We start from the raw sequence: 15,410 nt of genomic DNA, 5'->3' as shown, positions 1-15,410 counted from the left end.
TTGTTCACAGTTTCGATAGCAAATTAAAATGATTCAGTTGGAATGGGGCATTTTTCTTCAATGAAAGTGTGAGTGGTTACACAGTTGTACACGTCAGGATGACTGTACAGTATGTGTTATATGTGATGTTTAGACACAGAGATAAGATTTGTTGCAAACCACAGTACTCCCATAAGTCTCTAGTACTATTATAATCAAATACTGTACATCTATTGAAGCCCTACATGTTGTTGTTAAATTACGAGCTATTAAATGAGCCATATAGAGATGCATCACACATTGGGCAACACATACATCTTCCAGGTGCCAAATTCCCACCCCCCATCAATATACCAGGCCTACGTTCCTGCAACTCTCCTCCACCGCCCTACCCCACCCGCCCTCCAACCCACTTGGTGCAGTCCGTGCACTTTCCCAACCTTTTAATGGTTTAATATGCAGTCAGCACTTAGGTGTGCTGTTCGGCTAAGGAGAGTCAATATGTCAGCGTTTATTGATGCCCCACGGAGCTCCGGTGGGTTGTCAGGCTCTCTTTTCAGGGCCAAGCGGCCCCCTGAGGTGCTGCCTCTATTGGGCCTGAAAGGACTGGGAGGCCCTGAGTCCCTCACACAGAGGCGGCGGACACTATTATTTTCTTTAAGGGGCCCGCTTCAGGAACACGACAAGACCCCTAAACGAGCATCACTCATCATCTCTCCTCCGTTACTTTTTATTTTCATTTTAAAAAGAAAGAATAAGGGCCTAATTGTTTCTTGTGGAAGCAAGAGATTATGGAACTCTGTTCTTTCCTTCCCTTGTTCACTTGCTTCTTGCTGTTTTCTTCTTCTTCTTAGTATTACCGCAACCATACAATGAGACAAATGTGAATCAAAAGAGAGAACTTTGAGAATGAACATTATTATTACATGCCTGAATTTGATGCAATGACCATTAAGATAATTTATATGTCATAGCAAGTGAATCCTCCTGATCCCCCCCCTATCCATCCTCTCTTGCATCTCATCCAATCCACTGTGGTGTTCTGTAGACAGTGAGTACAGTGAACTTAAGATCTCTTGCAGGGAATGGGGGAGGAGATGGGGGGGGGGGAGGTGCGCAGGTTTGGATAAATCTAGCCCCAAGGCCTGAGAGACTGTGGAGAAACAGATGCATGTCAGAGATAGCACAGCATAATGGCCTGTTTGTACAGTGTGTTTTTTTTTCTCTCTCCCTCTTTAAACTGTCAGACAAAGAGAAGGGTTGCACAATGGCAACAAAATGCACACACGCATAAGGATAAACTTGTTCAGGAAATATACAGCGACAATACACAGTTATTCTTGAGGAAGTAATCAAATCAAATAAAAACTTTGTAGACAGTGACGCATGGCGTGGAGTTATTCCGTTAGCTGAAACTGGTCAATGCTTTTGTGTAAAACTGAAAGCAGGCCTTGATTGTAAATATACTGGAACTAATATGATTTTCAGAATGACCCATAATGAGTGCATGCTGCTCTCTCCAGAGCTCTGTCGCTCATTGTCCCTCTGTCTTGGCCGACGTCCAGGACGAACAAACCCATGTCAACAGTCAACAAACCATGGATGTTTCACCAATGTTTACATTTACTTTACATTAGACGCGTCTCTTGTGGGAACAAAACATACGCACTTGATGTAAAGTCCAGGAAAGTAATTAAGGTGATAAATGCAGAGAAGTTTATTTACAAGGTACTTACATAATGTAGACAACATGCTCATGATACACTGCTAATAATACCCACACAAATGTCAATAATGATAATAAAATGATCTCAGTGGCATTGGAGGGTGATCGAAACATATTATAAGCTGGCGTTTAGGGGAATACAATATGACGGCATGATATGCTGTGTGTAAAAAATGTGTTCTGTAGTATTACAACCGGGGCTGTTAAGGTGAACATTTTAATTGTAGTTAACTTTTGGAATGTTTCACACCGTCAATTTTTTTCTCGCGCATTTAATAACATGCATTTCCTGTCTGAGTTTCCGCATGGACCCTTCTGAGCGCATCACACAAAGCGCTCACTGCTGTCGGTCTCTACGGCTAGCAGCTTCTGTAGAGCTGTCTGCCTCTCTTGTGGTGCTGAAATCAACCACTTAGCTTTGAGCAACAAAGTTGAAGGAAAACTTCGAACCATAAACACTTTCCCATACGTTTCTTTAGATAACAGCAAAAAATGAATTTACACAGAAGTATACTAGGCAGTTATGCTAACGTTCGCTAGCTAGCTAACCAAACGAGAATGGCTGAATGGCTCAAAATTCAACACAATGATTTTAATCAGAACAGAACTTCCATTCCATTAAGCTACTGTTTTGGTTGTAGTTCTTATTCAGGTCAAACGATTAAAGCAATTCATCTAAGCAATTAATTCTAGTACCGTAACAGCTTGTGACTATTTCATGTTGAACATTGATAAGAAGTAGCTTAGGCTAGATCTAATAGCTGTATGATATTTTACATTAACTTTTATATCAGCTGTTATTGTCTTAGAATACAGTAGAATACATTATTATTGTCTTAGAACACAGTTGATTTTTCATTTTTATAATCAAAATATATTACACCAACAAACCAATGGAATTAGTTTAAAATAAAAACATCTTTCATGAGGATCAAATTTGAAATGTATTTTTTTTTTTAAATTGCAATTAATCGTAGTTACCCATAGAAAACCAATCCATTGACTTGATAAAAAAAAACATTTAATCGTTTGACAGCCTTATCGAGAACTATGTATTATATTTAATAGTTCATTTACTTTACATGGGTGACTAACTGTACGCTATCTTTCTAGACAATGTGTCAATGGCATTTGCGTCACTGACACTAAAAGAAAGACAGTCATGCTCTGTATCCCTTTGGACTTCACAAACCAGAAGCTAAGTGGTGGTCAGTACAGTACGGTCTGTGGTGAAGCAAAGCGCTAGCTGCCTCCTCACACTACTTCCGAACAGGCAGCAGAATCTCCAATTGATTGCTCTTATCACAACAATATGATCCCACTGGGAAACACCAGCCTCCAATGTAGCTAATGAACAGGCTTATTTAATTAGAGTCAAATGAGAGAATTTAGCTAATGTTCATTTTGATTCCTGTTTCAGATTGATTCCTCAATTAGAGGGGAAGGTTGCAAATGTATTTTTTTGTGTGCAAACATATGGCATTGGAGAATGCCGTGGACCCTGGAGGGGTGTACACACTCCCAGATACTTAATTAGCCTCTAATTTGGTGATAAACGCAGAGCCTCCCTGACATTTTATCACTCTCCCCAGAACTTTCACATGGAATTACAGCTATCGTTATTTAATCATCCCAGATGACTTCAACAATAGGAGAACTGCCTTTAATTTCGACCCTAAGTGTTAATGAGATTTGTTTCTGTGTGTGCATGTGTGTATAACGAAAGTAGAATGTGATATTTATGTGCTATACACTGCCTTCGGAAAGTATTCACACCCCTTGACTTTTTTTTCCACATTTTGTTGTGTTACAGCCTGAATTTAAAATAGATTAAAAATACATTGTGTGTCACTGGCCTACACATAACACTTCATCATGCCAAAGTGGAATTATGTTAAAAATGACAAGCTGAAATGTCTTGAGTCAATAAGTATTCAACCCCTTTCTTATGGCAAGTCTAAATCATTACAAATGTGTGCAAAGTCACGCAATAAGCTGCATGGACTCACTCTATGTTCAACAATAGTGTTTAACACGATTTTTTAATGACTACCTCTTCTCTGTACCCCACACATACAATTATTTGTATGGTCCCTAAGTCAAGCAGTGCATTTCAAACACAGATTCAACCACAAAGTCCAGGGAGGTTTTCCAATCCCTCTTAAAGAAGGGTATCTATTGGTAAATGGGTAAAAAAAAATGTAAAAGCAGACATTGAATATGCCTTGGAGCATGGTGAAGTTATTAATTACACTTTGGATGGTGTATCAATACACCCAGTCACTACAAAGATACAGGCGTCCTTCCGAACTCAGTTGCTGGAGAGGAAGGAAACCGCCCAGCCATTTCCAGGCTGGTCACTAGGAACACACGCTGATTTCAGAAGTTTGAAAAGATCCTGAGGATGTTGATATATGCCATCCTCTGCGCTCACCAAAAACAGTGGCCCTGATCTGGGCTCAAACTCACATTGCTCAGAGCCAGAGAGTGCTGCTTAGACCACTGCACCATGGCAATTCATAATTGTCTAGGAAGCAGGGAGAGTACTTGAGGATACTAAATGGAAACAGTGCACTATTATTTTTTAAATTTAAAAGCAAATGATGCTTTCCCCAATCCACAGCCCTGACCTTAACCACTTGAAATGAATACCTACACTTAACCCGTTAAGTTGATTCTGTTTTAACCCTGCAATCACGCAGAATGAACCCTGTAACCACGCGGAATTAATGGGTCAAAAATTGACGTTCATTCAATTATGTAAAATCCCGAAGTGAAACTATGAGATCAGTTTGGGATTTCACCATGAGGCCAATGGTGACTCTAAAACAGTAACATATTTTAATGGCTGTGATAGGAGAAAACTGAGAATGGATCAACAACATTGTAGTAACTCTACAATACTAACCTAAATGACAGAGTGAAAAGAAGGAAGCCTGTACCGAATACAAATATTCCAAAACATGCATCCTGTTTGCAATAAGGAACTAAAAACGGCAAAAAATATTTTCAAGCATGGTGGTGGCTGCATCATGTTATGGGTATGCTTGTCATCGGCAAGGACTACACTCCTAGAAAAAAAAGGTGTTATCTAGAACCTAAAAGGGTTCCCAAAGGATAACCCTTTGAAGAACCCTTTTTTGGTTCCAGGTAAAAACCCTATTGGGTTCCCAGAGGGTTCTACACAGAACCCAAAATAATTCTACCTGGAACTAAAAAGGGTTCTACCTGGAACCAAAAAAAGAAACAATTTGGAATCCTTTTTTCTAATTGTAGGGAGTTTGTTCGGATAAAAAGAAACAGAATAAAGCTAAACACAGGTAAAATACCAGCGGGAAATCTGGTTCAGTCTGCTTTCCAATAGACACAGGGGGACAAAATCCCCTTTCAGCAGGACACAAGCCCAAATATACACTGGAGTTGCTTACCAAGACGACATTGAATATTCCTGAGTGGCCTAGTTAAGGTTTTGACTTAAATCGGCATGAACATCTATTACAAGACTTGAAAATGGCTGTCTAGCAATGATCAGCAACCAAGTTGACAGAGCTTGAAGAATTTGATAAAGAATAATGTGCAAATATTGTATAATCCAGGTGTGCAATACTCTTAGACTTACCCAGAAAGAGCCACAGCTGTAATCGCTGTATTGACTCAGGGGTGTGAATACTTACGTAAATGAGGTATTTCTGTATTTCATTTTCAATAGATTTGTAAAAAAAAAATGTAAACATGTTTTCACGTTCTCATTAAGGGGTATTGTGTGTTGATGGGTGAGGGAAAAATCTATTTAATCCATTTTGAATTCAGGCTGTAATAGAACAAAATGTGGAATAAGTCAAAGGGGGATGAATACTTTCTGAAGACACTGTATGTATCCCATTCAAAAGGCAAAATTGTCACCATTGTAATCAGCCCTAGCACTTTCTGTAACCGACTGGCTCTTGGTAGTGAAACCAAAACACTGGGGAAGGCAGCATGTCTTTTATTTATGCCGTGGCACATTCGCCCGTTGTCCCTCTGTATTGGGGTTGGGGGGGGATCTGCTCGTCTGCCTCGCCATGGTCCTATTTGCGTGATAAGACCTATCATGCCAATCATGGGATCTGGCGGAGACAAAGATGAGGTCCAGGTTGAGCCTCTCTATCGGCCAGCAGCGTCTGCTTCATTACCATAATCTCCCTTTCCATTATCGGCAGAGAGGCGCTGACCTTCCAGTTCCAGGCTGCTGTCAAACTTTATTTAGTTTCATTCGGCGGTCGTTGTTCGCCACGGTCATGTGATACTGGGCATACAGCGGCGTTAAGGTTGTTACCGTCAGATCAGGACACAGCGTGGAGATGCGGTGGTGGAACTCCTTGCCAGCCTCTTCGTTGCATGTTAAGATTCGTCGCCTCAGATTCTGTTTAGTCAAACACACAATAACATAGAAAAATACATTTGAGAGACAGAGAGAAAGAAGTGGGGGTCTGAAGGTGATTCCAAACATGAAGAAGATCGGTCTCTGACATCGGGCCAAATCCTCTCACAGATAACCATGTGGGATGACAGAGAGAGAGAGAGAGGGAGAGGGGCAGAGGGGGACACAGAGAGAGAGGGACACAGAGAGAGGGGGGGAAGAGAGAGAGAGAGAGTGAGAAAAGGAGAGAGAGAGGGAGGGAAATAGAGAGGATGAGAGAGCGACATAGAGAGAGGGCGAGAGAGTAAACAAAGTGATGCAAAGAGAGGATGGATACTGTGCCATTCCGCCCCTCCCCCACCCCCTCTAAATCATGCAGAAGAGAACAAATAAATTCCATGCCGTCTGTGGAACGAAAGGCTGCGGCCACCAGCCACCCGAGCACTCCAAGGTGCCTCTGGAAAGTGATCTGCTGGCCCACTGCACCAGCCTCAAATGTTGTCATGGCGAGTTAACAGCAAATCGCTTTGCACCAACACCCCCAAAACCTCCCCCAAAACAACAACAAAGGGATATACGATGTATGTATAGATCTTTACTTGAAAATCTATGGGCCACTTAAAAAAAAAAAAATCTTTATGTGAAGAGAAATTGGCACTAGGAATTTATTTAATTAATGCGGCCTCATGTCCTGCGGCCTCATGTAATCTGTTGAGAATTGTCAAGCGTGAGCTTTCGGGGCTGTGTAGGGGGTGTGAGGATGGGGGAGAGACAAAAAGACATCCACCGTGAGACTCCTCCAGTGGCCTGTAATGAGAGTCTCCATCTAATCCCATAATTCCTTGTTTAATTAAACCACCGAGCCTGCCCAGAGTCCAAACCAGGTTGATGAGCCCTTTATTTTTTGTGTGTTTGGTTATTTTTCTTGTGGCGCTTCACTTCACTTCACTTCATAGGAATACAGTCACATGAACAAACAAATGCATAGAATGAATGTGCATCCACCCACAGACTCCTATGACTAATCCCCAGAGTTGCTTGCATCACTCCCGTCCTATGTACCTTGATGACAGTTGTATTCAGAGTAAGACTACTATATTTACAAGTGTCAAGTGTCATTACCAATGTATTTTGAAGCCTTTAAATGCATACCAGCGTTGTTTTTCTCGCAGTGTTGAAGTTTATTGGTGCTGTTGGCGTTAGAGCTGTAAGAGTTGCATGCCACACCCAGGTTCTGCACTTCTCAATTGTCCCCCCAGGGCTTTCATCAGAACACTAGAAAGGAGCAGACAGGAGGCACAGGCTGACACATTATTACTATACAGCCCTGCTAACCCTCTCAAGTACCTCAACGCTTCTCATCATATCTGCCCCTCGAAAACCTCCCAGGTTTCACATGGTACACACACACACGCGCACCCGCACACGCACACACACACACACACACACACACACACACACACACACACACACACACACACACACACACACACACACACACACACACACACACACACAAATGCATACACAGAAATACACACGCACAAACAAAGACATGCATACTCACCCACCCGTATGCCCAACCATTCTGAATGAGTTTAGAATCAGTGACAGTGACTCAAATGTAGAATCACAGCTGTCATTCCGAGATCCGTATGGAAATATTGCCCAGAATCACCCTGCCAGTTTGAGTCCACATTTGACTGTTGTCACTTCCTGTTATCGGAGAGGTCTGATTTGAGCGTCAGTCACAGTTCCTCCATAGCCATCCTTTCCTGTAGCACAGGAATTGTGTTACACTTGATGATTTGAAATGCAACGTATCCACATGTGTGGTTGAGTTCTGTTTTTAAATGGGTAAATAATTCAAATGTTAAAACATTATTCTGGGCAGCCACTGCCCTGCGTTGCTGAGGCCATGAAAGAGCAGAGAAAGAGAAAGGAGTCTGTCATAAGGGAGAAGGCATGTCTGTCAGACCCGGAACCCAACCAGACCCCGCCCAGACCCAGACCAAGACCCAGTCCTGGTAGGCTGTGGAGGCAAACAGGGTCAGAGGCACGGTACTAAAGCATATCAGCGCTGAGAGGGACACAAGGAGGAAGCAGGGACACTGACCTCCCTCATCTATCCCACTCTCCCCTCCCTCCCTCTCTCCTCTCTCTCGTTCTCTCCATCCCCTCTCCCCACCACTGCAGAGCCAGCATTGCTACCAGTCAACTCCCCCCATAATCGCCTGGCCACTGATGCGGCAGCCTGGGACCTGCACCCCTCTTTTCCCCCTCCCCTCTACCCCTCCTCCTCTATCTCCCCTCCTCCCTGGGCAGGCTCTGCTTCTCATCTCCCCTCTCCTCTCCTAACCTCCTCTTTCCCCCCTCTCCTTCCTCCATCCCTAGCTCCATGCATATCTATGAGAGCAGCGAGAGGCGGCTGTGCAGCCATCCCTAATGTGGAATGGCTTAAATGCAGGGAGAAGCAATGGGGAGGATTAGGGCCCTGTGTCTGGAGAGCTGAGCCTCTTCAGGCGGCCGGGGGTGTGGAGGGCCATTTGGAGAAGGATCAGCTCTCATGCACACTCACTGCCCCCAAACACTGTCAATAAATATATATAGCCTTAAACACCCAGGGAAATGAGAAAGAGGGTTCCCTCGTCGACCCTCTCTGCTGTCCGCAAGGGCTGGGCGACGGACAGACCTGACTGTCAATGTGTACTCAAGTGTACACTGTGTCCACTTCGAACATGAGTGTTTTTGATACAGGTAAAAAAATTCATTATTATTATTATTATGGTTTGATAGCAGCACAGTGTCTTGAGTAGTGTGTCGACATTCAATGTCCAACTGGCCAACCTGAATGAATGTGTTTGGTGAAATGGCCTACATTTAATTTCAAACAGCCTGTTCGTAACAAATATGTCACAAACAAGGGACTGTATGGAACCTCACCACTGTGAAGTCTCATGCTGTCCCTGGTGTACGTACAGTACATATGGCCACAGAGATCCTATTAAATGATGTATGTCATTCTATGCACACGGCATCACATTACCAGTAGCCACTTGCTCTATTTGCACCCCGATTTACACATTTCATTAGAAACAATGGCGTCGCATCTTCGCAGTTTATCCTTTGCATGCTCTACCCCAGCACAACGCCAACCACGAACCGTAATTAAAACCGATGGCTGTACTTACCCGATAATCTGTCACTGTGGTTATTTTAAAACACCAGCATGGGTATATTGTATATTGTGTGGCACTGATTTCATTCAATCCCCGCCACACAATAATATATTGGCAATATTTACACACTGCCAGTTTGTTGTCGCGTTGCGCCCCAGGCCATGGTGGAAGAATAGTGCTACACGGATCGCCAAGGTGGTCTGGAGAGATTAGCGCCCCCCTCCAATCTGAGCTACCCGCCCCAGGGCATTCTGTGTACTGATGCCGGATTGTGTTGACAGAAAAGGCTCTCATATAAATAACCACACAGTGAAGAAAATACAGTCGTATTCCCTTTAGAGGAGCCATAGGAGGGCATGTCACTGGAGGACACAGCCATCCACCCCGTGTATCAACCACTGCCTCCCTCGGTGAACAACATCTCTCCATGGTTGTTACCAACACGTCTTTCTTGCACTCAAACCCACGCTTGTCTTTTTCACTGCTAGCCCTGGTTTTGCAGATAGCGGCTCATTTAAAGAAGGTTTCACTTGGAAGGACTGTGATATGTGGTTGATTTACCCACTTAAGTTGAATGCATTGACATTGCTCTGGATAAGAGAGTCTGCTGAATGACTAAAATGTCAACTTGAAACGGTAGAAAACTGCTAATTTAAGGAACGTTTTAATTGTCTTTTGAAGGTTTTACTTGATTGTGATAGGTGGTTGTTTCACATACCTGAACGCACTGATTGCAAGTCGGTCTGGATAAGCTTGTCTGCTAAATTACCTAAATGTCAATTTGAATGTAATATTTCGGTAGACATATTATATATATATATATATATATAGAGTACTTGAAATTCATATATGGTGATTCTCAAACTATGTACATTTGAATACATTTTCGCCATCGTAAGTTGTCGTAATGCTTTCACAACCTTGATACGCCACCTGCTATAATGGTTAATTAGAGGTTTGCTTCGTTGTATGAAATGGGAGGTGCAATGATGTAAACGGGGCATTGTATACATTAAACGGGGCATTGTATACATGTTCAATGGAGTGGTACTGCCATAAATGTGTTATAAGCAACATAAAGAATACTTTTTGACTGCTGAACTGCATTTCACTTCAACAGTATGGTACGGTGTCCATCAGTCGACTGAATTACACAGGAAGACCAACTGTCTGTCTCTGTCCCCGATGCAGGTAGCCGTATGGACGAAGGCTCAGATGTGGAGTCGGAGCCGGACCTTCCCCTGAAGAGGAAACAGAGGCGCAGTCGCACCACTTTCACGGCCGAACAGCTGGAGGAGCTGGAGAAGGCCTTTGAGAGGACACACTATCCCGACATCTACACCAGAGAAGAGCTGGCCCAGAGGACCAAGCTCACAGAGGCCCGTGTACAGGTAGGACATGCTGTAGATGCATGCACGCACACCAACACGTCCGGGTAGTGTGTCCTCTCAAAAGCCTTCTCCAGCTCCTCCAGTTGCTCACGAAGCACGCGCACGCACGCGCGCACGCACGCACGCACGCACGCACACACACACACACACACACACACACACACACACACACACACTCACACACACACTCACACACACACTCACACAGTCTTGTACAGCTAAACTTGTGGGGACACACAATTCAGTCCCTTTCAAAATCCTATTTTCCCTACCCCTAACTCTAAACCTAACCCTAACCCGTACTCTTACAATAACCTTAACTCTAACCCTAACCTTAACCCAAAAACCTAACCTTAACCCTAATCCTAGCTCCTAACCCTAAACCTATTTCTATCACTAATTCTAACCTTAATTTAAAATTAGCATTTGAACTTGCGAGGACTAACAAAATGTCCCCAGTTGGTCAAATTTTTGTTTGTTTACTATTCTTGTGGGGACTTCTTGTCCCCACAAGAATAGTTAAACATCCACACACACACACACACACACACACACACACACACACACACACACACACACACACACACACACACACACACACACACACACACACACACACACACACACACACACACACACACACACACACACACATTCAACACACACACACACACACATTCAACACACCTCTATACTAGTACTAATCACAAGCTCAGAAGTCCCACATGTGGTACTTTCTTGTCTGAGATTCTATGGGTCAAGAACAACAGAAGAGTGTGTCAGAGCCAGCACCTACTCCTCAACACTTGAGAGAGAGAGAGCACAGCGTGGATGACGATACCCTATAGGATTAGTCCTCTCTGTAGGGAGTGAGTATGGTTTTCAGTGTGAGAGTCAGACATAAGGGCAGATGTCTGAGAGCACAACACAATGTCATCAGGTCTACTGTAATGCAGGGGTACGGAATGCAAAATAGCTGTGCTTGTGCCAATTTTAGGGGGGAATGTTTCATCATTGTGGCCTTCCTTCTTTAATTGGGTTGGGGGGAGGGGGGAGCTGTAAAATTAATAGAACATTTCTTCAATTTCAATTTGGGAAACCGTTTGCTTTTCATATGTCTTGGAACTAAAGCTATTACTGATATTACTGTATGACTAGCCTGTGGAGTGGGCCTATGCACCATGCTAAATGCTGAATGTTTATGGAGGGTTTAAGGTTTTTAGTAGTCAATGGTGTTTTTATAGTGTTTGTTGGCTTTCTTTGGCACCCAGTTGTCGTCGGCTGCATCCCGTGGATATCCACAACAGCAGCTATGCCCTTCTCAGTAGAGTTGGGGGATTCTCAGCCAGGATTGCCACAGCTTTTGGCATTTTCTGGCACCATCCTCGTTCTTCTCGCACGTCCACATATTTTCAAGCCTATTGTTTTCGCACACCGTTTCGTATTTATCAAATGCGTCCAATTTTTTCATTCCGACATACGTAAAGGGTCTCGTAAGACTTCAGCTGTTCTAAGCCGGCCAGAGAGCAGTTCTTTCTTCGCACTGAAGTACAGTTTTGACACCTCCTCTGTTCTCTGTACGTTCATTTTTCCTTCTCTAAGTAACACTGAAGGGAAAATACAGTGGAGTTATAGCAACAGCTGTTGGGTCCGAGTGAGAAGGGGGCTTGGGGGAGACAAGTTGGGGTTGCATTCCTGATGGATTTCTCACTCCTTATACTCTTGGCTGGGATCGTTTCTTCCCACCACTTTCAAGCCCACCGCTCCTTGTAAAATTCGCTGCATATTAGAGAGGATCTCTCACCCTCTCTCGGGAGCCCCTAGTCCACCACCAGAAACATGAATCAATCAAGGGCTTGTTTTAAGAAAAAAAAGAAGGAGAAGAAGAAGAGGAAAAAGAATGGACCAGGAGTGTCTTCCCTTTAGCCGTCAGTCCTGTCCTCACTCTTTTCTCACCCCTCCCTGCAGCCAGTGTTTCACTTCAGGACCTCCAGTCTACTGTGACATGACAAGATAGTCTTTGTCTCTCACCATCCAATGCGAACAATCGTAAACAACGCATGTTTTTTGACACCTCATTCCCGTTGGACATGGTAGCACACTGTGCTGCAGTTGGATATAAGCGGTGTTGGGTAGGTTACTTTCTAAATGTAATATGTTATAGTTACAAGTTAACTGTCCAAAATGTTTATTCGTAATGTAACTTCTGGACTACCCCAACTCAGTAACTAATTACTTTCAGTTACTTTTGGATTACTTTCCCCTTAAGAGGCATTAGAAGAAAACTAAATGGATCCATCAAACGCATTTGGTGTGTCATCATAGTGGTCTCTGACTTGTGGTCAGACTCGCTCAGGTGGAACATACTTAAACTTGCGCCTTTATTTTGATGCTAAATTGAATGTCATTGAGATAACATCCCATACATACCCACAAGACATGCCACAAGAGGTCTCTTCACAGTCCCCAAGTCCAAAACGAATTCACTGCAACGCACAGTATTATACAGAGCTATGATTGCATGGAACTCCAATCTCCAATTACTCAAGCAGAATGCAAAATTACATTTACAAAATGGATAAAACAACATCTCATGGCACAATGGGGACTGAAATGACACACACAAACCCACGCACACACATACAAACTCTATCACACTCTAACACACACAATCTACACGTACATTATTAGTTAAATTAGTTATATTGTTTGTATATTGTTGTATTTAAAATGAGTGTGACTGTCCTTGTCTATCAGTATATCAGTGTCAGTGGTGGAAAAAGTACCTTATTCTCATACTTGGAGGAAAAGCAAAGATACCTTAATAGAAAATGACTGACACTCAGTAAAATACTACTTGAGTAAAAAGTCTAAAAGCATTTTGTTTTAAATTGACTATATTATCAAAAGTAAATGTAATTGCTAAAATATACTTACATATCAAAAGTAAAATTTCAAATTCCTTATATTAAGCAGACCAGACGACACCATTTTAATTATTTTATTTTATTTACGGATAGCCAGGGGCACATTCCAACACTCAGACATCATTTACAAACGAAACGTGTGTTTGGTGAGTCTGCCAGGTCAGGGGCAGTAGGGATGACCAGGTATGTTCTCTTGATAATTGCATGAATTGGACCATTTTCCTGTCCTTCTAAGCATTCCAAATGTAACAAGAACATTTGGGTGTCAGGGAAAATGTATGGAGTAAAAAGTACACAATTTTCATTAGGAATGTAAGTGAAGTAAAAGTAAAAGTTGTCAAAAATATAAATAGTAAAGTCAAGTACAGATACCCCCCCCCCCCAAAAAAAAACCAACTCAAGTAGTACTTTAAAGTATTTTTACTTAAGCACTTTACACCACCGATTAGTGTTTTCTTACTTGTCGTGCTGCTTTGACAAAAGCTCATGGCGATCCGAATAAACCAATAAGCACCACAAGATTTTGCCCACCATTTGTGGCTGAAGTGACAAATAGACTGTAGCCTACATGTTGGAGTAATTAGCTACTTCAACATGTGACCCACTTCAGCTGTTTTTACTAGTTTTATTTTTCTGCACTACTTGTTAATTATGGTTTGCGACTGTGTTTCAGCTGCTATCGACAGACCCAGCCTCCCTGTTAAAACTATTCAAGAGATTGAAATACTATAGTCTGGTGATAGCCTGGTGAACTTTGGCAAACCTTCGTTGGTAGCCTGCAACAAGAGATGTCAATGTTAACTCTTCTTGCACGGAACGTTCCACATTCCATCCGTTTAAAATAGTAGTGTAACCATACTTTTACCTGTCTTTAAAATTGTATTGGAGACAAAACTGGAAGCCATCTATAACTGACAGACGGAATGCAGTTTCTGCCTGGGTTAATCACTGATCAAAATGCAAACGGATGCGCTGATCTATCGTCTCTGGTCTATCATCATCAATGCACCCACTCTTATTTATGGAGCTTATCTTGTGATCTCGACAAAAACAACTTTTATCATGAGGTGATCCTCTCTGGACTTCCGTACTGAACAGCATTTGGTGTCATATTTTTCCTGTCTCAAAAGCAAACATCATTGGGACAGTGGGATTGGTCCTCCACGGATCATGTGATGTGGTTGTTGTTGGCAGTCCATATCAGAGGCTCTGTTTAGCTTTCAGCCATGTTAGTAGGTCAGCTCAATGTCCCATTCTCTTAGCACAACCCCCACGGGGGAATTAGGCCATTATACATATTTATAGCTCACTGACTGATTCAAGTAAAAACATGACTAAAAGGGACATTTTTCTTTTTTTTTGTTGTCAATAATGTGGCTAAATTATGTCATGTGAAAGCCTGAGGTATCTGAATTGTGGCAGTAATTTCGTTAGGCGACTTTCCTTATAATCTAATTCTGGGAGGCTTTGAAAAAAGCTCGAAAAGGTCAGTCCAAATTCCATTTTTGAAAAGGTCACTGAAAAAAAATGTCCAGGACATGAAAATAACATTTTAAAAAAAGATGGTGTGCTTGTGTAATGCTCACACCAGTTATTGTGGACAAATGTAGTTCACAGTTTGGCCACTGGACAAAGTAATTCCAAAGATTGACAAATTGTTCCTTTGTCAGATGTCTTATTGCGAGGATGGATGGAGGGATGGATGGATGGATGGATGTGTGGGTTAATGGATGGATGGGAGGCTGGGTGGATGGATGGATGGATGAGGGTGAGACACAAATGTCATATTTCTAAGTCTTGTCCACATTG

The 15,410-nt window shown here is 42.6% G+C and overlaps 1 protein-coding gene across 2 annotated transcripts in view; it reads left to right on the top strand.

The window, feature by feature from the left end:
• The window catches only part of LOC110532152 (paired box protein Pax-7), a 67,588-nt gene that overhangs the window by 18,036 nt on the left and 34,142 nt on the right, over positions 1-15,410 (top strand). For both annotated transcript variants that reach the window (XM_021615802.2, XM_021615801.2), the window contains exon 6: positions 10,475-10,674. In XM_021615802.2, the coding sequence (XP_021471477.1) occupies positions 10,475-10,674 (200 nt within the window). The remainder of the gene's footprint in view (positions 1-10,474; positions 10,675-15,410) is intronic.

This window comes from Oncorhynchus mykiss, chromosome 9 (assembly GCF_013265735.2).
Source record: "Oncorhynchus mykiss isolate Arlee chromosome 9, USDA_OmykA_1.1, whole genome shotgun sequence".
NCBI lineage: Eukaryota > Metazoa > Chordata > Actinopteri > Salmoniformes > Salmonidae > Oncorhynchus > Oncorhynchus mykiss.
This window is presented reverse-complemented; position numbering and strand designations above follow the sequence as displayed.